This window comes from Podarcis erhardii (genome assembly GCF_964252035.2).
Source record: "Podarcis erhardii genome assembly, chromosome: 12".
In the NCBI taxonomy this organism is placed as follows: Eukaryota; Metazoa; Chordata; class Lepidosauria; order Squamata; family Lacertidae; genus Podarcis; species Podarcis erhardii.
Window position 1 is genome coordinate 19,167,816 of NC_138513.1, and position 26,139 is coordinate 19,193,954.

General features: G+C 39.3%; 1 protein-coding gene across 2 annotated transcripts in view; it reads left to right on the forward strand.

Annotated features, from left to right (window-relative positions):
* The window catches only part of DNAJC1 (DnaJ heat shock protein family (Hsp40) member C1), a 120,079-nt gene that overhangs the window by 61,444 nt on the left and 32,496 nt on the right, over positions 1 to 26,139 (forward strand). For both annotated transcript variants that reach the window (XM_081882141.1, XM_081882142.1), the window contains 5 exons: positions 5,430 to 5,531; positions 6,301 to 6,347; positions 12,140 to 12,305; positions 13,161 to 13,255; positions 14,274 to 14,367. In XM_081882141.1, the coding sequence (XP_081738267.1) occupies positions 5,430 to 5,531; positions 6,301 to 6,347; positions 12,140 to 12,305; positions 13,161 to 13,255; positions 14,274 to 14,367 (504 nt within the window). The remainder of the gene's footprint in view (positions 1 to 5,429; positions 5,532 to 6,300; positions 6,348 to 12,139; positions 12,306 to 13,160; positions 13,256 to 14,273; positions 14,368 to 26,139) is intronic.

The following is a 26,139-nucleotide window of genomic DNA, read 5'->3' on the forward strand; positions in this document are numbered from 1 at the left end:
TACAATGTATGTTTTGCTCATTTTTCTTTAAATATGTGTTTCCAAAATGCAAGCCATGTTCAGTTATTGCATGTATTGTGTTAAAATGAGGACTGATAGACACATGCCACATTCTGACACACCCAATTTAGAGAAATAAGAGTTCTGAACTAAAAGGGGAGAAATAACGCTGAGTTGTGAAATGTACAACTTGGTGCTGGCTAAAGGACTCCTGAAAACAATGTGTGTTTGGCTGTAGAAGACCTGGGACCCAGATGTTGAACTCAGAGGACATCTGTGCCTGAAGTAAAACAAGATCACAGGCATAGGTAAGACTTAGGTCTGAGTTCAGTGGTTTGCTAAATACATTCCTGGGATACGCAAAGAGATTGCTAAGAGAGTAGACATGACAATGACTAAAACCTGGCTTGTAGGGGATCCAAAAGTGATCCAGCATTATGAGGTTGTTAAAGTGAGGGAATGAAAGGGGATTAGGTAAAATCCAAATAGGTGTACTTGGGCTTAGGGGAGCAGCTTCAAGAGAGAAAAGACCCCTGTAATGTAATGGGGAATGTTCTGGTAAGGGGTAGATTGGGCCATGTAAACAAACAAGGAGGACTCATCTGGAAGTTTTACCTTGTGGCTGGGTCTCTTGAATGGATTTAGCTATCAAGAACATTGACTATGGTGAGTGGCTTCCTGGCGAGTCATACTGCAGACACTGTTGTTTTGTCTGGTGTGTAGTGTTGATGGAGGAAGCTTGTATCTCCTGGAGCTGTGGATGCAGCTGCTTTTAGATGCAAAACCTGCATCTGATGACCTTTTGTTTACCAGGCATTTTATCTTATTACTATTATTGCAACCTAGGTCCTTGGTGAGTCAGTCTGTGAACTTTCTGGTTCCTCATGACCTTACTGGCAAGAAGGTCAAGCACAGAGAAATCTACAAGACTGTACATAAGGTCAAGGTGGGGGGGTTTGTTTCCCATGGTCCTTTGCTTTTGCCAAACCCATCTTTAGTTCACTGTAATTGGAGGTTAACAGTGAAAGCCTTGTAGCTGTGTGTGTACCAAATATATAGCTATTTGATTATTTTAAATGGTTTCTTATATTGTGTTATAATTCTTGCAACCTGCCCTGGAACCCTAGGGTGAAGGATGAGTAACTCATTAGCTAGCTAGTATCACTTGTTTGCTGTGAGGCCCTCTTCCATTGGATAGCCTGCTGTGATGTGTAAGAATGTCCATAAGGTTTCTGAGGAGCAACAGTTAGTCACATGATGTTGACATATAGTGTAGCTGCTGTGAGAAAAGATGTCCCTTCCGAAACCTGAGTGGAAGGAGACCCAGAGAAGTGGAATGGCAGATATTCCCGTGCAGTAGTTCAGTTTTGGAACTCCTCTATGGCAAGTAGCAATTGGCTTTCCAGGAAGCAGATGGATGGTAAATAGCAAGGCTGCTCTATCTACAGGCAATCATCTCACCTTGACCTGACCCCACCCCACCCCAGTTTTTGGCCAGGAAGGAGGACAGATTAAAAATGGCTCAGGGAGGCATTGGCCGGAGAGTATAGGTGGGGAAGAGTTGAGCATACTCCCCTGCATTAATCCCCCCCCCAGTCCCACTTAACATTTTGTTGCAGCCGAAGTCCAATTTATTACCAAAAACATTTGGATGTTAACCACTGCAATGTGTAGAAGTGATTTTAAATTAGTCATAGTGGTGAGAAAGTGTTTGGGTTGTTTGTTTTGTTTTGTTTTTAAAGCAGGAAAATGACAGCATTGCAAATGGAACATGGAATATCCGCCCCCCCCAAAAAAATATTTATTTTTTATGTAAAACTAGTAAATGAAATTAGTCTGCTATGATTAAAACAGATCGATAACATGAAATGCAGGCTAGATCGATGCTCACAGTTAACAGAAACCTATTTTACAACAAAGTCTGGCTTTGTGTAGCAGCATGCACTTTAATCAGCAACGTGATGAATGCTTGGCCACTTGGAAGGGATGCCGTTTACAAGGGTGGGGAGGAGAGGAAGGATTGAGAATCAGCAGTAAGTATGTTGATTACAAACCTGAAAGTAAATAACAAAGGTACTTGTGAAATTCCCATTGTCAGCTTAGGCTGAAATGTGTAGCAGTCCCCTCTGTGCCTTGGCAATAGGCTGCTTTATGGAAGTGATGGTGATGCTGAAGATATCAGCCTAGTTCTCACTGATGTGGTAAATCTGTGCTTGGGCTATGCCACTTGAAGCTGCAGGTTAGGGGCTCACTTGATTGAATGAACCTACATTCCCTGCCCCCTCCAGATAGAAAACTTGGTATTGGGGGCAGGGGTGGGGGGGGGGAGAGAGAGAGAGAGAGAGAGAGAGAGAGCGCTCACCCTCAGCCCTTCCCATTCACATCTACTTGCCTATTCCGCAAAGATGACATATTGCTTTTTTATGGAGCATTCAATCACAGGAGTCCTCACCTGCAGTCTGAAGTGGTAGGGCGCAGACAGATTTACCCTTAGTGAGAAATAGTCCTTAGACGTAACACCAAACCATATCAGAGTTGATTAGAATGCTGCCCTTCTGTACGCTTTGGATCAAGCAGTCACCATCAAGCTTGCCTTGTACATTATGCCCAGGGGACTGCTGAACTTCTGTGCCTACAGTCCACAGGGAGAAGCAGCTTCTTAGGGGAAAGGCATTTCTTGCTATCAGTTCTGGATTAGCTCCAGGATGCCTGTAGATTGAATAAGAACAGTTTTCTTTGAGCATTTAGCATACAGTCATGGCCATGCATACTGGAAAGAAAGTTCCTCTGGAAGAGAGATTCTAGGTTTTTTTGTTTTTACCATTATTTACTGAAAGACATAAATGAAATTTAGTGTGGTGGTGGTGGTGTTGTTGTTTAAAAAACCCCCAATAATAATCAGAATCTAGAGCCAAAATCCATCTTTTGTGGTTACTGGAATGACTCTTAAGTTTCAATTTGGCATTGTACATATTTCAAAAAGCAAGATTAGTGGAAACCTCTCCAAGGTCTGGGGTTATATGGAAGCAGTTTATATTTGCCTAGAGTGCAATAATATAATTTAATAAATATGATAATTATTTATTAACAAATAATAGGTAGCAACACAACAATATTCTTACTGTAGAAACCAATTAGCTATTACAGCATTGACCTAACTTTGAGGCTGGTGTAGACAAATAACTGTTGCCTAAACAAGGCACCATGCTAAACATGAATCTTCACCCTCGCTGCCTTCTCCCTCCTTCTACATCCTCCCCCACCCCTTAGGGTTTAATCACAATTAAGTGACAGATGCTGAACACAATTTGTCCTAGTCTAATTGACTGCAAAGTCATGGTCAATATTGCATTGGCTAACTCAACTCCTCACAGCCATGTCCAAACATAATGAAATTGTGTTAGTGAGACATCTTGCTGAAGCTGGAGGTGGAGGTGCAGATTTCTAGCCCCCAAATTACTTAATTTACATATATAGCATGTTGGGTTTCTGTGTATAAATAAAGCCACTTTCCCCTTCATACTTGCATTCATAATTGTGTCTCCAGAGTGAACTAATTTTGCATCATTTTCTCCTTTGCTGGATCTGAGGAGTAGACTCTTGAGTGAAAAGATGCACAACGTCTAACTTTAATTTTCTTTAGGTGATACAATTTCAATACCACAATAAGAAAAAAGCCCACACTCTTTTGCAAAAACAGGGTGTATTAGAATAATCAGAAAGGATGTTGAAATTAATTATCCTAAATATAACCTAAATTCCTAAATTCTGTTGTTGTTGTTTTTTGTCAGTTTCTTGATGAAATCTGATGCATGTTTTATCAGAGTGAAATTCCACCGTGTTTAAAAAAGGCTACTCCTCAGTAAGTGTGTTGTGGTTTACAGCTGCAAAATAGATTGGGGATTTCAGCAGGTGCTCATATCTTGCCTGTGAAAATGCAAAAATTTTGCCTTGGTGATGATATCCTGAATCTTGTATAGTTAATAGTCTTTTCCTGCCTGCATCCCCTCCCCATTACTCAAAGCAGTGAAAATGCCACTTCAAATATCATGCTTTTTCTACACAAAAAGCCCTTTGGTGTAAGAAAAAGCATGAGGCCTGCATGGAGACGGTCATGGGTGAGTTCCATGCCTCTGTTTCAAAGCCTCTGTGTTCTCACAGCACATGTAGCACGCATGTAGCAACACAGAGACGATTCCTCACACATGCAGCACACTCCACCCGATTATTCCCTTCTGGCCTGAAATGTTTTGTGCTGAATTAGGCTTGTGCTGTAAATCTGTAATGAAAACAGTGCTTTGTGCTGAAGGTTTGACAGGCTAATTACAGTGCTGCTTTAATTGTCTTATTTTTGACTTCTTGTAGTTTTAGAACCTCTTCCAGATTTGACCCACAACAATAGTTTGTGCAGATGTAGTTCTAGAGAATGATGTATGGGAGAGGATGCGATACCGTCCTATATCCCGCTTTATTACTTTAATCCGAGATGAAATATCTCTCTGAAACCAAATCCTCATGCTTAGTTCACTTGACAAGACTTTCACTTTATACCAAGCAGTTTCTTAGGGGTCGTTAGGATATGTTTGTTTGAGGCTAGACTATCGTGGTGGTTATGTAAACACTCAGCATACGTTGCCTTTGACATGTTGGCCATTAAACTAGTTGTTTTCAGGGTATATGTAATGATACTTTGTAATTTAGACACAGCTTTGTTCCTCTAGAGAAGAGGTAGGGATTAACTGTAACATCTTTTTTTTTGCCAGGTGTTCTTAGAAACTGAATTTACTTACGCATCTGTGCAATTAATACAAAACTCGAGCTTCATTTTTTAAATAATAATAATAATGAAAGTGAACTGAGATCAGGGCAGTGCCATTGTTTGGTTGCACTTCTGCAGTTTCCTTCTCGTGAAATGCAAGCCGACACTGCTGTGAGTGAAAGCCCTCTTACGCAGACAAGCAGAAACAAAGGTTGCTTGAATTCTGCAAGAAATTAATAGAGATGTAATTTTAATATTAAGGGCACCACATTAGCTGAGGCCTTGCAACTTGTAAAAATGAGCGTAATAGCGGAAGAAAAAGGGAATATTTTAGAAGATACGCAGATGTATTAATTTTAATTTGTCCTTTTGATCTGTTAATTACCGCTGAAGATTTATTGACTAATTTTAAGGAAGCAAGTGTTTGAAAGTTTCTGGCAAATACTATCTTCTTGTAATGAGCACATGGCAGTGAAAGAAGTTAAGAGGAGAGCAAAATTAGATTGACTGATTGTTCAGTCATGTGGGCCTGGCTCGCTGCATATCCCGGCTGAAGAATGATTGCTCAAATTACATTGCCTCAGGTCCCCGCACTTGGTTGGCTGTCTTCTCAGATCTTAACAAGGTTCTGGGAATTCATTTCTGACAAAGTTTGCTTTGTGTTTTTCAGGATGCTTCATCGGCAGACATTAGGAAAGCGTATCGCAAGCTTTCGCTAATATTGCACCCAGATAAGAATAAAGATGAAAATGCGGAAACCCAGTTTAGACAAGTAAGTGATGCATATACAAGCATTAAAATGTATCATGTGATCATTAAAACCTTGAATAAATATAATGGTGATTGTGGGGTAATATTTTTTGAAATGATTAACCTGGGGAAGTTTGGAAGCTTTTATTGCCACTTTACTATTGTCTAAAGCTTTCAACTCCTACAGAAATTTAAAATGGGTAAAAAAAACACACCACCATGTGCTGTCAGAAGTTAAACATACTTAGATAATGGGAATGCTTAGGGTTGGGAACAAGACTTTGTGGACTCCTTGACTCTGTTGTTGTTGTTTTAATATAGTGCCACAACCTGCGTGTTTTGCATTGCAATGGAAAAACATTTCATCAAACATGTTAATGTTTAATGTGTATAAAATTAAGCTTTACTCTGTGGGTGTATTTTTCAAAGAAGGCCTAGTATATGGTTTTTCAACAGTTGTTCACTTGGAATTTATTTGGAAATTATAATGAATACTAGAGAAACAGTAGAGCATGCTTTGAGAGTTGGATGATGATGATGATTTGTTTGTATCACAGAATAATTAAATTGCTACTATCTTGAACAGAAAATTACTGAAAATGGGAAAATATTTAGTTTACACAGAATGACCTGAACTGATTCTTTGATTCTAGGAACTGTTATTCATTCTTTTAAGAGTACAAAAACGCCCAGTATACTTGCAGTATTGTGGCAAAATATTCTGGCTGTTCTGTTCACGGTTGCTGGTGTGTTGATGTTTTTAGAAAAATAAAAGTATGCTTCTATTCTAGTTGGTGGCCATATATGAGGTTTTAAAGGATGAAGAGAGAAGGCATAGGTGAGTTTATTTTGTATATATTTCAAAGCAGAGTTTTCCCCCAGCTAAACTGAGCCAGGTTAGCCAGAATTTTATAGGCTCTCTCATATGTGCTAGGTTCTAGCCTATGTTGATAAAAGAACCAGGTGATAACTTTATAATTTGTAATATAAATAGGAGCTTTTAGACTGCTAACACATGCTTAGTGCAGCAGTTCATTCCCTCTTAATTGTTAAGCTGATACTCAGATTCTCCAACTATAGAGTAAGACCTGTGGATTTTCACTGTGGCCAGTGCAATCTGATTGTGGGTATTGCTGCTTTGCTCAAATCCTTTAAGTCTGAAAAGCCATCTTCCATTTTTCAGGATGTCACCAATAGTTGTGGACTTGGGTTATTTTCTCCATGGCTACTGTAGCATGTGCTGACTTTAACACACACACACACACTCTCTCTCTCTATATATATAGATATATATCACACACACCTTTAAAAAACCTAAATGATATGACAAAAATAGGAATATTTGAAAAGGCTATTAGTTATTGCATATTATTCAGACACTTTTTTTCTTAAGTACAAAACATAAGTATTCATGTACCTGTGAGAACATAATTTTATCAGGCAATTGCTTGTGCTTGGGTTGCTTTCCAGAGGACTGTTGTATTTTACTTTGGACTTGTGGTTTATTAGGATGCTCACTTTACTGTTAGTGACCCAGATATTTTGGCCAAAGAAAAGAAGGGCTTGCTGCCAGCAAATGAGTTCTGTTTAAAATATCTCTAGGTTTTCAATTCTCCGAGTAGTGATGCTGAAAGTTCTCCAGGAGGTTCTTGGCTTTGTGGAAACCTTGGCATGAGTCCAGGTCTCATAGTAGAGATTATCTACTTTCAGATAATCCTCTGTGTTGAAAGAGCCATGGAACAGTGTTCAGAGGAGTTTTGGAGATTCTGTGTATGGTTTTTACCCTGCCTCCCACTGCAGTCTTTCAGCTTGGAGTCATAGATCAAGGAAGTTTAGGAAGTTTAACAATAGGGGGTCAATGTCTGGTGTCAAATGGTTGCAAAAGGTATGAACTAGTTTAAATGCACCCCCCTACACTCACACTCACACACACTTAATTTTTTTGATAGTGTTTATTTTGCATGTTCACTGTTCATGGCTTTAATACTAAATAACCTGTGTTTTTGTATGGGTTTATTTTTACATCTCCCCAGTACATCTGTGTACTTCCACAACCACACTGACCACTGCCATGAAATTAAATTATTTAGGGATTTCACATAATGTGTATATTGGAAATCATGTAATGAAATTATCTCAGAAACGTGTTTAATTGAATTGGTGCAAGCCTTCATCACCTTGTGTAAAATGAGTTGCTGTAAAAATGATTTTTTATGGTTATTCAGCTAAATGCCTAAAAATGGCTCGTGATGATCCCTGAATGTTCCCTGACAGCAAGTATTCCCTTAAAAAAAAATTTTTTTTAAGCCCAACAAATTCTGCTTTGAGACATCTCTTTCCAGGACTCTGCCTTTGGGAATTCTTGGCCGCTTGGATTACAGATTCAGTTGCAAAAACTGCACTAATAACAAATATAAAGGCTATTTCTCTTGCATTAAAATTCTTGTTGCCTCTTGATTAACAGTTATTTTAGGTGGGCTTCCCCCCCCCTTCCTTAAACCATGTGCTTACCAACTAATTACCAAATAATAAATTAGTTTCCCTTGGTCCTTCCTTCAGATTCATGTGCTCCAGGTTTGGTGGTCCCTGACTTTGTTTAACTGTGGGCAGATGCTCAATGGACCATCATCTCCTCCAAGCACTCAAGTTTCTCAGTCTTCCTTAGCAGGTTGTCAAAGCAATTTTCTCAGTATGTAGCAGCTCAACCTAACTCCATCTACACAGCAGTAAAAAACGTTTCAAATTTGCTCTTCTTTTTTAAAAGTCTCATACTGAACGTCAAGGCGGTGATTAAAATCAGCATGTTTTGTGCATACACCAGAATTTTCTTTTTGGAAGGGTTGTTTGTTCTGAAGCTGCCCACACAGTACCTCCAAACAGCTGTCCAGCCTCCCCCCAGCTCAGAAGCGATTTGAGTATGTGATGTGAAAGAAGTATAAAGAGGCTGGAGTGAGGGCCGAATTTTTGTTTGAGTTTTCTTTTCAGCTCCTCTTGTGTCAAACCTTCAACCTGCTTTTTGAACTTGGGGGAGGCTAAAGAGCAGTTTGAGGATGCTGTTTGTAGCAGGACCCACTGGGCTCTTCTTAAGATTTAATATCCTGCGCTTTGCTATGCTGAGTAGGCAAATGAGCAGGAGATGAAACAATATATGTAGTTTGATATTGGGAGCTACTCTTAATCCAGCTTCATTTACTGTAATATTACAGAGTAAATATGTTGTTGCTTGTCTTTAATATGTAGTTGGAAATGGTTTCATTTCCAACAGATTCTTTTCTTCCATTAGATGATAGAAAATATAATCTGAACAGGCTGGTGGTGTTTTTGTTTTTTAAAAAGCAACCCTAATGACAGATCAACAATTTATCAGTTTTAAAATCATACAGCTTTTCTAATTTAGAAAAGCGTTTTTAAATGCTTATGGATAGATTACTGGAACCAGTAGTTGGGCATCAAAATAAGTGATCTAACACCAAGGTTGAATCCTATAGCACCTTTTTCATAATGAAGAGCTTTCTACATGTACCATATAGAAAGTATATGAAGCGAGTACATTTACATTATTATTATTTTTTGGCAACAACAGCAGGATGAAAGGGAGTGTTTTCTCCCCCTTTGAGCTTAGATTTTAAAACCTAATTTCTCTGCAAGTATTAGATGGGAGTGAGTTCCATTGATTTTGCAGAAAGTTCAATTTAAATGTGCGTAGATTCAGAATTTTGAGTTTTAAAATAATTTAAGACTCTAAAGATATATGTTTGAAACAAGCCTATAAAAGTTGGGAATTCTGAAGCATTGTGTTAAGCTAGCTAGACTATAGTGGCATTGCAGCATGCTGCATAAAGCTGAATATGGGTGAGCGAAATATATTTCTTTGTCCTCTCATAATTTCATCTTTACAGTTTACTTGAAGCTACAGTTGTGCTGTAGAATAATCAACTAGTTTTGGTCTGTGGTTTTAATACCAAATTTCTGTTTTGAATATGAGAACTTATTTTTGGCTAGCTTTAACAATAATAACAAACATAGTGATCTCAGGTTTTACTTAATATACATTTCACAATAATAGTTATCTGATTGACGTGTGTGCATTATAGACCTAGCTCTATGTTGCCCATATTTTGGAAGTGTGCAAAATCAGAGCATGAATAAGATGCAAAGAGGACATAAAGGCAGTCTGCTTTGTGATTTCCTTATTTGCTTAATTCTTATGCATGCCTCTGAAAGTCCATCGTAGGTGATAAATTGATTTCTGCAAATAAGTACTTTAATGAATCATCTGTATGCTTCCTAATTAACTAATTTGCTAAATGTGAAAAACAAGATTTAAAATTATCAGAGGATTCTGAGTAACTTAAGGATCATTGTTCATATGCGGTCCTAAAAATTAAACAGACGTCTTAATTTTTAAATACAGTGCTCAATTACCATAGAAAGGAGTGATTTATTTTTTGACAGTATATATTCTAAAAAGTGGGTTATAATAGAAGCTATCTTCCCTTAAAATGGCCAGTCGTGTGAGCCATAATGTTCATTGATAGTAAAATCAATAGAGCATTGATTCTGGAACTAAATCCTTGGAGACTTTTGTTCAGAATAGCAGACGTAGCCTGGTAAATACAGAGTGTGTTTAGTGCATGAAATTTTCATGTGTCAGATCTGGACGCATATAGAACAGATTTTTAATATATTGTGAATTTAAGTGTGGATTATCAAGGTCTATGATAGTTCCAGAAGATAAATATTTAGCATTTCACCCCCCTATTAGTACATAACCTTTAATGTCTCTCCCCCCCCCTTCACTCACTGTTTGGTAGCAGTGATGGGGAGATGTTTTCGGTTTTAGTTTCAATAGTTTTAAAGGGGGAAAAAATCTATTTCATGCAAGCACAGTCTGTTTCATGCAAGCACAATATATATTAAGTATTTTAAAATTTTATTATTTGTTCACCATTTTTACTTCTTACTTATGTTCACATTTCAAATTACTGAGACTTTCTGAAAAACCCCATGGTATTGAAATAGCTAGTTTTCTCATTCTTTTTGTTGCTCACACTAAAACAATTTTTCTAGGACATTTGAGACCCCCCCCTTTTCCCTTTTTGGAGAGGAAAAACAGACATACTCCTATCATTATAGGCATGGCTTAAACACTTTTAATCTTTTATAGTGATGGCTTAAACTAGACCCTAATAAATATGTATTGTTTCTGTTTTTATATTGCACATAACAACCGACAGAGGTGGCAAAGTTATGTAATATTTATCCTGCTAATATTCAGCAATGCAAATTAGCAGACTGTTTTGCTCTGACCAACAAATAATTAACCATTTGTTTAGAACAAATGAATCAGAGGGCATCTTATTTTTTTTTTCAATGAAATCTATTTTATACAAAGATGTAGGGCTTTTTTAAAAAAAAAAAAAGACATTTTTTTAAAAAAGAAATTATTCATTAATCTATCTCCAAGGTATCAATTTAATAACTATCAAAGTAGCTACTGCAGTTGTTGCATTTAAATTGATTTACACGTCAAGGCTGGCAGTTTAGCAGCTGCGCTATTATTCCGATCGGTCAATTTACTTGAGAAAAACCTACTACTGAGTCCTACTGACCTGCATGACAATATAGGCCCTATTTCTATTCCTGTAATTAGGCCTGCGACTAACTCAGAATATTTTTAATTAAAATATTTTGGTCAATGTGTTGCACCAAATTAGGCTTTTCAGTGCCGATTTAATTCTGGAAATAGCGTGATTAGAATATTCAATGAGTCGTGCTCCATTTAGGATTAATTTTAACATACAGTATTTTAAATGCCTCAATTCTAAATCTTCCTAATAATAGGCTTGTCAGGTTTCTATACTAAAAGTTATCTACTTCAGTGGTTTATGCAGTTAAGAGTTGTGTGTGCGTAAATGATCAGTAGTAGAACTGATTTCAGGAATAATAAATGTAGAAAGAATTTATTTCTAACAAATGGCTTTTTATATGAAACATGCACACAAAGAAGGTAGAAAAGTCGCTAGAATAAAATGCAAACTTAGCAGCCTATAATGTTTTAAATTTCATTCCTTTAAAGAAAATGCCAATCACTTGTACATTGCAAGTCATTTCTAAATTAGTTTTCATGTCAAAGGAAAAAAGTTTAATAACGTTACACCTCTGTTCAACAGGAACGAGGTTGTTTTTCCCCATATTTTTCTAAATTAAGGAGTCAAAGCTAGCAAATGGATTTGGTGGTTGTTGCTTCCCACTTAAAACCATCCCTTTGTAATTCTTTTATTCTGGGAACATGACCAATGATTGACAGGTAGGTTGAACATATGGTTCATTGTAGAGTAAAAACATTTCTCAAGTGAATCAATTGGGGGTGCTGTTAGAACAGTAGAGCTACCCTTTTTATGCAGTCGCTGAAGAAGATTCTGTTTACCAGGAGCCCAGATTAAAATGTTGTTGTTGTTGCTGCTGCTGCTGCTGCTGCTGCTGCTGCTGCGGGAATTTAATATTTTTGAAAATGGATGAGTAAAACAGAATTTCCATACTTTTCTCTCTTTCTCTATCTCTCTTAAAAAAAGCAAATCGGTTCATTTTAAATGCCTCATGAAAGCTTGTTTGTTTTTGCCACTGTAGGTATGATGATATTCTGATCAATGGGCTACCAGATTGGCGACAGCCTGTATTTTACTACAGACGAGTGAGGAAAATGAGCAATGCAGAGTTGGCATTGCTGTTGTTCATTATCCTCACAGTGGGCCATTATGCTGTGGTTTGGTCAATCTACCTGGAAAAACAACTGGTAAGCATCAGAAATAAGTTTTATTTAAAATCGCTGCAAAAGTGTTCATCACACCCACACCCTCTAAATTAGTTTCCTAGTAATTACAGACTGACAAACATTCCTCACTTGAATCCAGTAACTGAGTATGAACCCCTCGGCAAACAAAAAAAAAGCCTTTTAAATGATCTGCAACATTTAACAATAAAATGCAAACCATTTCGCTTTCTGTATTGGTGACTTTCTGGGATCTTTTTACCTAACCCTCCTTGCAAATTGCACAAATGCAGGTTTTGGGGGTTCTCCCCCCCCCCAAGCTTCCATTCTTGATGTTTGAAATTCATACTCGCCTGGGCTTTTAATGTCTTAATGGAGGGTCCCCTCCCAACGCCCAAATTGAAGTGTCTTTCAAATGTGATAAATGTTCCAGGGTTAGAATGGTAAAATGACAGAAGCAAAAGAAATGTTTTAAATGTTGCTTCCTTCTTGTCTGCCAGAAAGCAAAAGAGCAATGATTATTTACATGCAAAATTTGAACTTTAGCATCTGTTTGTTTGATTTTGTGTTTTCAGAGCTACCGTATTAAAGTTGTCATATGAGGAAAGAAGTTAATTTTTTTAAAAAAATAAGAGAAACTTTGATTGCTGTAGATATTTGCGTGACTGGCAGAGCTGGACTTCATGTGTGCTTAAGGAGTGGAGATGCCATGGCAACAGTTATTGTTAGATGATTTTACTTAATCATGTAGCTCCCCCCCCTTGCATTTGCATAAATGCTGTTCTGTTCTGCTCTTAATTGGAGAATCTTCCTAACAATTGCAGAGCACATGTTTCTGATAACCTCTAACAGTTCCCCCCCCCCTCCTCTCTGTATTAGGATGAGCTGCTTAGCAGGAAAAAAAAAGAGAAGAGGAAGAAGGCAGGAGGGAAGAATATGGAAGAAGCGAAACTTGGTGTAGACAAGAATGAAAGGTGGGGAAGGAAGCGCTGAAATAGTTCTTGCCAGGCAGGCACATAAAAGTAGCAACTTCTGAATGTTTTGACGCTTGGAAAAGAAGCTTTGCAGTGTTTGTTTAAAAAAACACACACAAAAATAACTTAAGCAATTGCCATTAGTTCTAATAATTTTTGAAACATAGCTGTGGGTTGATTGTATAAAATTAATACATTATTGGGGGGCGGGGGGGAAACCAGCAGAAAGTGTGGAAACTTCTGCTAATTTAAATTTTTCACTTTGAGGGGAGGAATTAACTGCAAGGAGTTTATTGCATGCAGGATATTCAACGGGATCTTAATTTTCCAGACTTATCTGCTGTTAAGGGTAGCGTAGGTTATAAGCTGGCACCGTTTGGCCTTAGAAGCAAAAAAAGACATTAGGAAAATGTTCTCAGTCCTGTGATGCAGTGCCCCCCCCCTTTTTTTAAAGCCAAGAAACAACATGGGGGGAAATAGTGACATTCAGAATACTCCGAAAGATACCACCATTCCTTCTATTGATTCATAGAAAGAAATAAAGGGTTTAAATAGTTCACACAGCAGGGGCATGAACTGGATCAATGCAGGATGGAGAGCACAGACCATTTTGCCTGTCTTCAGTTCTGATGACATCAGTGAGTAATGCTTCAGTGAACTGCAAATGACATTAATTTTTATGTATTGGTTTGTTTATGCTACAGACTTCATATCTGGTTGTCAGCGCTTGTGACTGGTTTGGTGGTAGTTTCTCTCCCCCCGCCCCTGTACTGAAGCCATCAAAAAGTCTGAGGGGTTTATTTTGTGAGGTGCAGGCAAGCCCAATGTTTAGGAAGGCCCTCTGAATATATTTGTTTTATTGATTACGTTCTACATGGAAATATTTACATGGTTCCCATAGTGGGATGCTACTTTCTTTAGCCCTCATGTTCCTCGTTGGAGGCCTTCATCACAGTGTATGCAACAAGACATATACACATAAATTACTGAATTATTATTATTATTATTATTTCTCTAGGTTGCTAGAGAAGCCACAGTGGCAGGACCTTCTTCCATGCAAGCTGGGAATATGGTTCTGTTTGACAGTAAAAGCACTGCCTCAGCTATTTCAGGTAAAAATGCAGAGTTGTGTGTTTCCTTTTGTAGTTTTGGAAACGGTTCCACTTTTCGTTTAATTCTCCCACAGAACAGCATTTGGTTTTATTTTTAGGAGTCTTCTGCCTTTGGCCAAGTAACTATTTTGAGCCTAGAGAATGTTTCATAGTTGTAAAAACAGTGGAGCCCCAATGGTTCCCATATAGGAATGATAAACACTGAATTATTGAGAGCTCGGCTAAATAAATGGAAAAGGAGGGGAAAGCGTCACTCCTAAAATGAGACTTCTGAATCAGCAGCAGTGTGTTGAAAGACTTGCCATGTATATTGGACCCTAAAGCATTAAAATATGAGTAATTGCTCATATTTTATAGCATTGGTATATGAGTAATAAAAATACATAAATGTGAGCAGTAATAATTCAGGTTTCAAAAAGGTGGGAAAGCAAAGTATTATTTAAAAAGAGTGCATTTATTGTCATTACTCTGGTTTTTCTTCTTCTTCCTCTTTACCAGAGTACAAATTTAATAAATTATTTGAATGTCTTAATGCCTCAAACTGTACATTATCCCTGAGTTAGGGAGATGTTCAGAACCTAATTTTGCATAGTCTGCTGAAGTGTGTCTGTGTGTGTTCCTAAGACTTATAATTGGTTCTTGGCCAGTGTTATAAAACAGTACTGTACAGTATTACAAGATTGGTGCATTTGTGGTCAATTTATTAAGAAATTTATTAAATTTGGTTGAGGTGAGAAAGCAACACTTCTGTTGCCTAAGGTATCATTGTACAAGATCTCCTTTAATAGCTTATTAAGGCATTTTAATTTTACACACACTTCTCTGTATTTGGTATAGACCATGCAGAGCAAGACAGGTTAAGCGTCAAATTTGCCCATCATTAGCAACCTATTAACCCAGACCTTGATACTGTGTTATCTACATGGATAACAGAGCTCTTACAGGCTGTGCTAGTGCTGGCAGATGTAAATTAAAAGCTAAGAGGACGAAGCAAAGGGGTAGAGGAGAAAGTTTTTAGCCTCTAAATCTCCCATGTGTGCAATGGATAGTTTTGAGCTTGTGTGTGACTGCAAAGCCTCCAGAGAGATGGAGGACTTGGTAGATCAAGTTTATTCGACCCTTTGCTAGATAGACAAGCTCATGAAGAAACTGCTGGTTCCTGGAATGACTTGAAGCAGCGATGTCTAGTTGGAAGCCCCTCTTGTCTCCTGCTCCTGACTCTGTGAGCAAGTGAGAACAGGCTCTTTGATTGGTCCAGAATGCATATCTTCTAGCTGGGGATTCTATTTTGACTTGTCTGCAATTGAGGAAGAAGTGTTGATAAGCACCACCGCAATGTTGGCCTTCTAGTGTTGCCTTCCAGTATAGATCATAATGGGGATGTGTTGCAGAGACTGCTTAGTGGATAAGGAAGTTTGGCTAGAGGAGTATGGCAAGCTTCAGTGCCTGCATGGATGCAGTATGAGGTGTGTGTGAAAACCATTTTTGTACTGGCTCTCTGGGTCCAACCTGGGGAGTTTGGAATTCTGGATCTCTTAAATTCCTCCTTGTCCTTAGTGCTGGTAAATGCAAGATCGGTGAATAGATAATTTTGCCTCCAACCTAGTTGGATGAGATAAGTAGACCTATACTAGCCTAACTTGTGTCCACCATCAACTTTGGCCAGAGATATATGAGGTAGGGATGGTCACAATGCATTGTGGCTATTTTACCATATACAGGTAGACTGGTCTTGATTGGTTGCCCTGGCGTTGGATACCAGGGACTAATTTGGGATATTTCCGGCTACGTAGCATTCTTTCAGCTGGTGCAATCATCTTGAGACTGCTGTTTGATATGCCCTGATGAATTGTACTGGGTCACTCCAGTATACATGTTCAGACCTCCTTGTCTGGTGCAGTTCATGATACTTTGTGGCAGTTGTGGAGCTATGCCAGTTTGTATTGGGCCTTGCACATGTAGAACATGTGCTGGATTTGCTGTTCTGAGCTGGACAAGAATCTGTTGACTGGGATAGTAAGGATGGTCTACATTTGAAATGTTATGGATTCTTCAGGTTTACAGAATCAGAATGCAGCAAATGAAGTAACAAGAAATTCTGGAGAGAGGCCAGTCCACATCTTGGTCATTATATGGCATAACTGTTCACTGGTGTGATCAACATAGAGCTCCCCTCCCCCAAGTACTCTCTTTTTCTCTTTTCCTCCCCCATCCCAGATCTCAGCTCTGTAATGAAGAGCTGGGATACATGGTACTTTGCAACCTGCTGCATTAGGTGAATATATCTTGCTAAGTTCTCCTAGTTGCTGTGTAGGCTCTTAGGCTCTGATGGATGGTGATGCAACTTGAGTTTTCCATAACAGTTTTGCATGATTCTTTCATGGCAGACTTGCTCATGTATTTCCCAATTACCGCAGTAAGATACTGCTGTTCAGTCAGAATCTATATCAGAAATGTTGAAAACAGCCTCTTCTCTAGTAGCTTGTTTGCATTTGATTTGGGTTCCCTCAGCGATGTTGATGCTGCTGAGAGTTGTGGAGGCTGTTGCATGCTGTTTGGACTCATGGGGAAGACCAGTCTGACCAGACAGTGGTCATCTGGTTAGAAACATAAGTGCCTCATTGAAAGACGTTTCCTCCTGCTTAAAGGATAAGGTGGAAAGTTGGAAATGTGAGCTCAGCTTTGTGGGAACAGGCACATGATGATGTTGTAAATGCTGTTCAGTGTTGATATGAATAAATGGTAGTCATTTGTAGCCTTAGGAATAGGTGTCATCAGTATGCTAGTGTCACCCATCTCTTACTTTCCTGCAACTCAGTTCTGCCCTTAGCCAGTGTAGAAGGTGATAGTTGGGTGGAGGAGGATGAATTCACTAGGCCCAATGCAAGGTGTGAGTTAAAGCCTTTTGAATCCCTTTATGGTCTGAGACATTCCCACCTTAAGACCTAACTCCCTCTGTACCAGCCCCTGAACCACTTGCATTTGGCAAGCCGGGTCCATATATTCTTATAACATGAGATTAGGACATCTACTGCTAGGAGCAGGACCTTGATAGTAGTGGCCCCAAGGTTATAGAATACCTTTTTGTTGAAGTTAAAGGATTTTCCCTCCACATTTTGATTTTTTTGGGGGGGATATGTATTGATCACTATTTTTATTTTTTTGTAAGAACTCTTTATTTTGGCAAATCTGCTCGATTTGACTTTTGTCAAGGAGCGAGTGGATTTGTTATTGAAGAATTTTTTAAAAAATTATTACAGTGGTACCTCGTGTTATGTACGGTCCCCCTTATGAATGCTGCGGGTTACACACTCCACTAACCCGGAAGTAAATGCCCCTTGTTGCGACCTTTGCCCCAGGATGCGAGCAGAAGTTGCGCTCCGGCGGCGCGGCAGCAGCGGGAGCCGCCATTAGCGAAAGTGTGCCTCATGTTATGAGTGGTTTCCTGTTACAAACGGACCTCTAGAACGGATTAAGTACATAACATGAGGTACCACTGTACAGTGTTTTGTTTTTACCTGTATTAAGCTTCTTCCAGCACAGCAAAAGAAGCACTTCGCTGTTTGTTTAAGGACAGTAAAATTCGCAATGGTGAGAGAGGTTGGAGCATATTTTTTTCCAGTGATTGGGAGGATGTTTGTTACTCCCTATGCCTGATGGAAGCAGAATAAGGAGGGAAACTACATTCTGCAGCAGAGAAAGCTTTCAAAGGCTAAACCCCACGCAGAGAGTATTTGTAGTTTATCCTCAAGGTTACAAAGGCAGCGATGATAGCAGCAAGATTCCAGTCTTCAACATGAGGAGCAGGCTGTTGTAGCCAATGTTGTAGATAAAGGGGGCTCCTAGCAGCCAAAGCCGTGTGCTCCCAAGAAATCAGTCATGCACTGGGGCAAAGCACAAAATAACAAGCGTTATTTACCATGCCTAAGCTCACCCCTTATTAAAGCACATTTGTGGGGGTTGAGGAGAGCAAGGTTACTTCCTTCCTTCAAAGTTCTAAGCAGCTGAATTGGTTTTCTTCTGACTGTTAAAGGACAGAGATGATTCTTTGTTCTTGAAACCAAGCAATGAGTTTCCTCCCTCCCCTGCCTCCCCCTGCCCAATTAAAACTGTGTTTTGACTGTGATTTGGTTCTAGAGGTCTCCTGCGAGAGTGGAAGTTGCCTCTGCTTGTTCATGGGTGATGTTTTCTCCTTCAAGACCCATCATGCCACTTCATGCTATTCTGAAAGGCTTCTCTGGAATGGCTTTTGCATGCATGGGGGGCTGTGTGGGGAGGACCAACATACAGGGCTGAAGCAGAATTGGGCGTTGGTAACAGTGGTAACAGTCACCCACACCTACCCCTTGTGTTTGAGCAGAAGCGCTTTCCATTTAACTCAGGATTGTTGTTTTTTGGGGCGGGAGGTCTTTGGATCCAATCCTCTATCTTGTTTAATATAACATAAAAGAAATGTGAGTGGCAGGATATCCATTTACATGAATCACGTTGCAAAGCTGCTACCCGCATCTGATTGTCATTTATCCAACTGCACGTTTTTCATTGCTCCTGCCCCTTTTCTTTTCCCCCTAACTGGGGGTTGCGTGGGGGGTGGGGGGAGGAAGGAGGAATACACAAAGGCACTTAAAATAATTAAGGTAGTTCTTTACTTGAGAAAACTGCTTTGTATGCATGTCCACAGGTTAGCCATTGTCATTTTTACTGTTCTCTGCTATGCCAGCTGTTCTCTGTTCTCTAGAGTTGGAAGAAAAATGGTGTGCAGGTTTCAAAGCATAATTTTTTGAGAGCTTTATTTTTAATTATTTTGTGGAGGATGGGGAGGAGGTAGATTAAGATGGATTTCTGATGCGCAGGGAACTGATGTGTACGTTTAACAAGTGGGGGGCAGCTGAAGTGCCATTTAGGCATGCTTCCAAATCTTTGCCTCTCAAGTGAAGGCGTCTGCAAGTCTTCCTTGCACTGGGATCTCGGGAGGGCATCTCAGGTGCACTGCTCTCTCTGCGCATGAGATTTGCAAATAGTGGCACTGGAGGTCTTTCTCTGCAACCTTTCTTTTGTTTAATTTAGATGCTGAGGTTTGAACCTGGAACAGGGGTAGGCAACCTAAGGTCCATGGGCCGGATGCGGCCCAATCACCTTCTAAATCCGGCCCGCAGATGGTCCGGGAATCAGTGTGTTTTTACATGAGTAGAATGTGTCCTTTTATTTAAAATGCATCTCTGGGATATTTATGGGGCATAGGAATTTGTTCATTATTATTTTTCCAAAATATAGTCCGGCCCACCGCATGCTCTGAGGGACGGTGGACTGGCCCAGGGCTGAAAAAGGTTGCTGACCCCTGACCTGGAAGCATTTCCTGGCAAAGCTCTGCTATGAATCTCTGGCCTCTAGAACAGGAGTGGCCAACCTTTGGCCCTCCCGGTGGTGCTGAACTACAACTCCCATCATGCTTAGCTTTTAGCCATGTTGGCAGGAGCTGATGTGAGTTGGAGTCCCAGCAATCTCTGAAGAGCCAAAGGTTCAGGAACTTGGTGCAGGGAAATGACGTTTCCCCGCTCTGTGATGTGTTGATCAGCTGTCCTGCCATGTCCTGTGTAGAATCCCCTCAGATAATTTGGATGGCCTTCTATAGGCTAAAGCTACATCGGGGTGGGGGGTGGGGAGAGGAGGTTGGCCTAGCATTCCAAAAGTGTATGCTCTCAATTTTAGTTAATTACAAAAACTGCCTAGATAGCTGACCCAATGAAGCCAAGCAGGGCAAAGGGAGCAAAAAGATATTTGCTAGGCTGAAGTTGTAAAATTCCCCGCCCCGCCCCCCCATCCTCAGATTTGGTGCTTAGGTATAGTCTATTCATAAAGCACCACTAGCTTTACTGTGCCTTGAGAAACTGGTAAGCACACTGCAACACATGAGGGGACTTGCAGAGAATTCTTATGCTGTGCTTTCCAAAAGAGAATTTCCATGACACTTTCCCAGCCTGAGCTTTCCTTCTCCCTTCTGCATTGCCACAGTGTCTGAGGAAGTGGGAAGAATTCAGCACCACACACTTCTGAATCTTCTGTCGGTGCAAGCATTCCAGCTTGCCGCACAGAATGACCCCCCTCTCCGCCCCCCCCAGTGTGGTTCCAGGAGTTCTCATGCCTCCCAACCAATTTTGGGGCACACAGAGGAGAAGGAGAGGGGGAAGCCCTGTTGTCCAACTGGAAGTCTTACTCAGGGCTTTTGCAGATGGGACTTATCTGTTGAATCTCAACCTCTGTTTTGTTGGGAGGAACCCTTTTTTTTACCTTAGTGTCCCTCCTTTGAAGCACCAGTGAAATATCAAGTCCTGCTAAAAACCTGGTACTGTAAAATAAGTTATAGGAAAACAACAAGCTGTTCTGTTGCTGTGTGAGACAAGAGTAATACTGCCACACGTTGAGAAGTGAAAATTGTTTGTGAACAACTGAAAAATGTGCATAGTGTTGAGATGTGGTTTATCCTTTTGTGTGCTTTTTAAAATAATAAATCTGTATTAAAAATGCAAATTGATAACAGGTTCTTGATCTCCCCCTTTTAATTGGGGTAGAAAGTAATTTTTTTAAAAAAAAAATCAGAACAGTTCATTTTGAAAGCAATATATGGGTGATAGAATTGACTTCTACTTCCTGCAGATTTTATACGAAACCATTAAACATTAACTTGAATCCCATAATGCAGAGTTAGTGTTATTGCTCACAAAGGCTGCAGTCCTTAGCACTTCAAAGCAAGGGCCATTGACTTCATTGGGGCTTGTTTCCAAATAAGCCCAGTTAAAATTGGGTTGAAAGTCCATTAAAGAGCCTGGTTAACCAGAAGTGGACTTGTTTAAAGGAAACCAGTGCAAACTGAGAATCTAAAACAGAACACAGCTGTTAGTTAGAATGAAATCTGTAATTAACTATCCGTGAGTGTAGTTGCTTCACTAAGAGATGCTCGTTGCTTCACTAAAACGAATGTTAAAACTGTGTCTTCTAAGCATGGGTCAGAGGGAGTGACTTTAAAAACTTGGATTTCTGAAGTACTATTGTTTTCCCTTTTTCTTTGGAAGAAGTCTTCATTTGCAAAATGCAAGCTTGCATTCACTTTGCATCAAATTTCTGGATGCCAGCAAAGCTCTACTATGCATCTTTTATTTGGGTTACTACAGTAATGAAGCAGGAAAATTGCTACCTGGTTTCTACAAAAATGATAGGCCTTTAAAAGAAAATGAAGCTGTTGCATTACCTGCAGGTCTTCAGCAGTGAGGTCTAGTGAAGATTTGGGGGGAATATACACCACAAATTTCTTCAAAATTCCCAGTAAAATGAATGGGAGCAATGAAAGAGCATGGCTGCGTAATTTCTGGAGCTAGGGCAGAGTAATTTCCTAGTGGATTTGTGTTGGTAGGAGGCAATTGCTTCCACTTTATAAAGAGCTGTATATATATAAATACAGCACGGTGTGATATAATATACTCTGCCTCCCAAAGCTGTTTCTAATTGTTTTAATTTATTGTTTCACCCAATTCTTAGCTGTCTTACAGAAAGGCAGGGTATCCATTCTCTTATAAATTAAAGGATGGAGATGGAAGAGGTTAGTTTTTGTTTTATTTTTTAAAAAAGAAAAGAACACAACGCACACAACCAAAAAACTTAGGCTTGTATTCACTAACAGGGAGGACTGGATTAAACACTCTCAGTTGATTTCATGTAAACCTGAATACATTAATTATTCTTACGCATGTACTAGCTGGATGCTGTTCAAGTCAATGACCTGTAGGTGTTCTAATTTCATGACAACATTGTAATTACTTGGGAAAAACATTAATTCTGTTTTTTTTTTTTTTATAAATATTTATTAAGGTTTTTTTTAAAATATAAATGCACACATCAAACAATCTTACTTTTATAACAACAAATTCTTCACTTCTTTGGACTCCCTCACGTCCCCCTCTCCCATTTACATCATTAAAAAAAAGAATTTTTCCAAACAAATTATCAACTTGTTTACAATCTCATGTCCACACATTCCAATATAATTTAACACTTTTTCCAATAAAATTTTTATATTTTCTTTAGTCTCACTTATCATCAAATTTAAATCTAGTTTAGTGGTGGCCAGTTTTTTATAATCTAGCATCCTTCTTAACATTCAAACAAATTACAATGTTTTTGTAGATACATCTTGAATTTCTCCCAGTCTTCCTCCATCTTTTCTTCTCCCAGGTCTCGGATTCTGCCAGTCATCTCGGCCAGTTGCATATAGTCCATCAGCTGCATCTGCCACTCTTCCAGTGTGGGTAAATCTTGAGTTTTCCAATTTTTTGCGATGAGAATCCTTGCTGCCGTTGTTGCATACATGAAAAATGTTCGATCCTTCTTTAACACCTTCTGGCCGACAATAGGGAAAAACATTAATTCTGGAGATACTCGCCACTGTTCTGGAACAGTTTGCTGTTCTTCTTGTTCCTTTTTTCTTTTTTAAAAAAAGGAACAGTCCAGTTAGCCAGCAGTCAGATTGTTGGTTTTGTTTTGTTTTGTTTTAAAAAGAATCTTTAAAAGCTGAAGCGCATTGTCCTTGACAAAGCTGTTTAAAATGCCTCCGTTTTGCATCCTTAGCTATCTATTTGTGTGTTTCGTTTTAATTTACGCCTCTCTTCCTATTGTGATGTGAGGCAGATGGAAGGATTATATCTAAGAAACACATCGAAGGAGGGGCCCCTCATTCGTTACTGTATACTCAAGTAAACAAGGCTATTTTGCAGGGAGTGAATTGTATTTGAGCTTTGTTATTTATTTATTTTTGCAGTCCAGTAACTTGAGTTCTGCACTGTGTGAGACATACCTTTCTACCTTCTGTCTCGCTCAGTGCAGAACTAAGAAGCTGGGGGATTTTATGAAGGGAAGATAATAGTTTTGCTTGAAGTTTGGGTGGTCAACAAGGAATATTGTCAAAGTTGTCACTGGCAGCCTGTGGACCAGAATTGCTTCAGAGGCTAAATCCAAATTTTAATCAAGACTTAGAGGTCATACTTTTTTGTCCATCGCTAAATAACACAAAATGGTTTTAAAAGATCAAAATATTACGTATCTGGTTTTATTTTGCATTTAATATCTTTCCTTTGGCATTGGTTAGAAGTAGAACCTGGGAGACAAGAGTTCAGAGGACACTGGCTGACCTTGAGCCAGTCACTGTCTCTAACCCCAACCTACCTCACAGGGTTGTTGTGAGGATAAAATAGGAAAGGAACAACCCCCACTTTGAGCTCCTTGGAAGAAAAGTGGTATATAAATGAAGTGAAAAAATAACAATAAATAAAAATTATAGAGCTTGATCATCCATGAAAGAGCCAAGCAGTGCAACAAAGTTTATTTATTGGTTTATTTATTGAAGTTATACCCCAACTTTTTCTCCAAGGAGCTCAGTGTGGTGTATACACAGTGTTAGAAACTGAGATATGAAAGCTAGGAGCTAAATGGCAGATTAAACCTAGGTTATGGGCACCGCAACGGAGGGTCTAGGCACGGTTTTTTAATAACAAGAATAGAAAGCTGAAAATGAATGAACTGCAGCTAAAATATTGTGTTCATTTTTCACATGGTCTAGTCCTTCCCCTGCCCACCCCCCTAATATTCTTAAGAGGGTCTCTTCTCCAGTCTTCAGAGAGCAGCTGGAAGTGGGGAGGCAGAAAAAGGTCCTTCTTTCCTTCCAGTAGTGGCAGTTTTAATCTGAAATCATAGGCGCAGTACTGCGTCCAGAGCTCAGAAACTGATCGCATTAATGAAATTCCCAGTCGCAAAACGTGCCTAGAACAATGGGGGTTTCAAACCCTGGGTGTACATGGTTCTCTTCCTTTCTCCTTTAATCCCTGTGAGGTTGATTAGTCAGAGAGGCAGTGACTGGCCCAGGGTCCCCCATTGAGCTTCATGGCTGAGTGGGGATTTGAACCCTGATCTCCCAGGTCCTATTCCGACCCTTTAACCCCTACATTACCCTGGCTCTCTATCTCTTATCCATTTCTAACCCAGTATTTTGTACACCGGTTCTCAGCACTGTCTAGGGAAGAGTATTTTGCATCTCCTTGGAATTGTCTGGTGAATAATGAAAGCAAACCGCAACAATACAGAAGTTGCCCATCCTTGATCTAGTGAAATGCATGGCAGAATGAAATGATGTAATTGCCATGAAAGCAGCAGTGGTTGTGGGAGAATCACAGTGATTGTTTTGAGTTTACATGTAAAGATGTGCATATAGATAAACCACAGCTCGGTAGTAGTACACAAAGCTTGCATGCAAAAGGCCTGAAACCCTGAATAGCTGCAGCCATGCAGTGCAGAGAATACTGAGCTATGTTGGCCAATGGTCTGGCCCATGTATAAGGCAGCTTCCTAATTCCCTGTGTATATTTTTATATAATATATAAATTCTGATACTTATCCGGAACAGAGAGAGCATACATTCTTTTTCCATTTTGATTGCAAATTTAGGGTTATAGCTGCTTAGGTTCATTACAATAATTAATATGGATATCATGATATGATGATCCAGTATTAGTGTGTGAGTTCAGACTCTCAGTAGAGAAGAGACTCCATATTTTAACTGTCTTCTGCTTGATCAGAAGAAAGTGAAAAGATCCAGCTTCATAAAACAAAAAACCCACATTCTGCATTTGGTCACTTAACATGCGGTGGTGACCAGTCAGACTATAAGTGTATCACAATTATTTATTTGTGTTTGCCGGCTTTGACTACTGAAGATTCTGTTTGGTTTCCTCCTCCTTTCTGTCATTCTCGTCTGAGTCTCAGTTCCAATTGTTTCATGATTGACACGCCAGCAAGATTGACAGATACCCCTTAGAGTCTGATGTCTGGAGGTCGCATAAGCAATAATAGATTCTGTTCCAGATTTTAGCATCAAATATTGGCTTTCAGTGTCAAAGGGGTTAAAGTTAAATGCTGATTGACTGTGTCTAAGCTGAAGCCACAAGCAAAAAGCATCCATGGGATCTTGGTATTGTGCATTTGATGTAATCTCTGAAACACCATGTGGAAGATTTATAAATGATCACATTTTGGTAAATTACTACTAAGTGAATAAAATGCAACACAGTCAGGTGTCCTTGCACTTTAGTGTGAAATAACTTTGATTGGAAAAGCCAGAATTTATTATATAAGATAGTATCTCTACATTTGTACATGTTTATGTACTTGAATCTGGAAAGGTCAAAATGTATTTAGTTTTGTTTTTTAACTATGTAAAATAAAAGTTTCCTGGTCTATTGCTTATATGTGCACATGATCACTTGATCTCTGAAGCCTCGAGCGTATACAGTGTCTTCATGAGATGAATTTATTGTGTTCACAGATAAGATATTCTGCAGTGGGAACGAACTAGATAGAATATCCCAGTTTATAGCCCATAGCAGCAAAACCTCTAATCCTCAATGGCAGAAACACTTCCCTGTTTCTTACTACACCTTTACCCCTGCTCTCTGCTGCAAGATTGTCAGGTTAGCCTGACGACACATCATGCTTGAGCAGTATAAACCAGCATCTATTACGCTAATGCACTTCACAGCCATGGCAAAGGAGTCCACAATGCTTTTGGCTGGCCTTGACAAATGCTCACCTTCTGTGCAACTCTGTACATGTTTGCTTGGAAACAAGTCCTGCTATGTTCAATTGGGTGGGCCGGCAAAGCTTTTATTTTATTTAGTTATTTTTAAAACATATGTGTATATATGGATCATTTTTTAAAAAGCAGTTTACAAA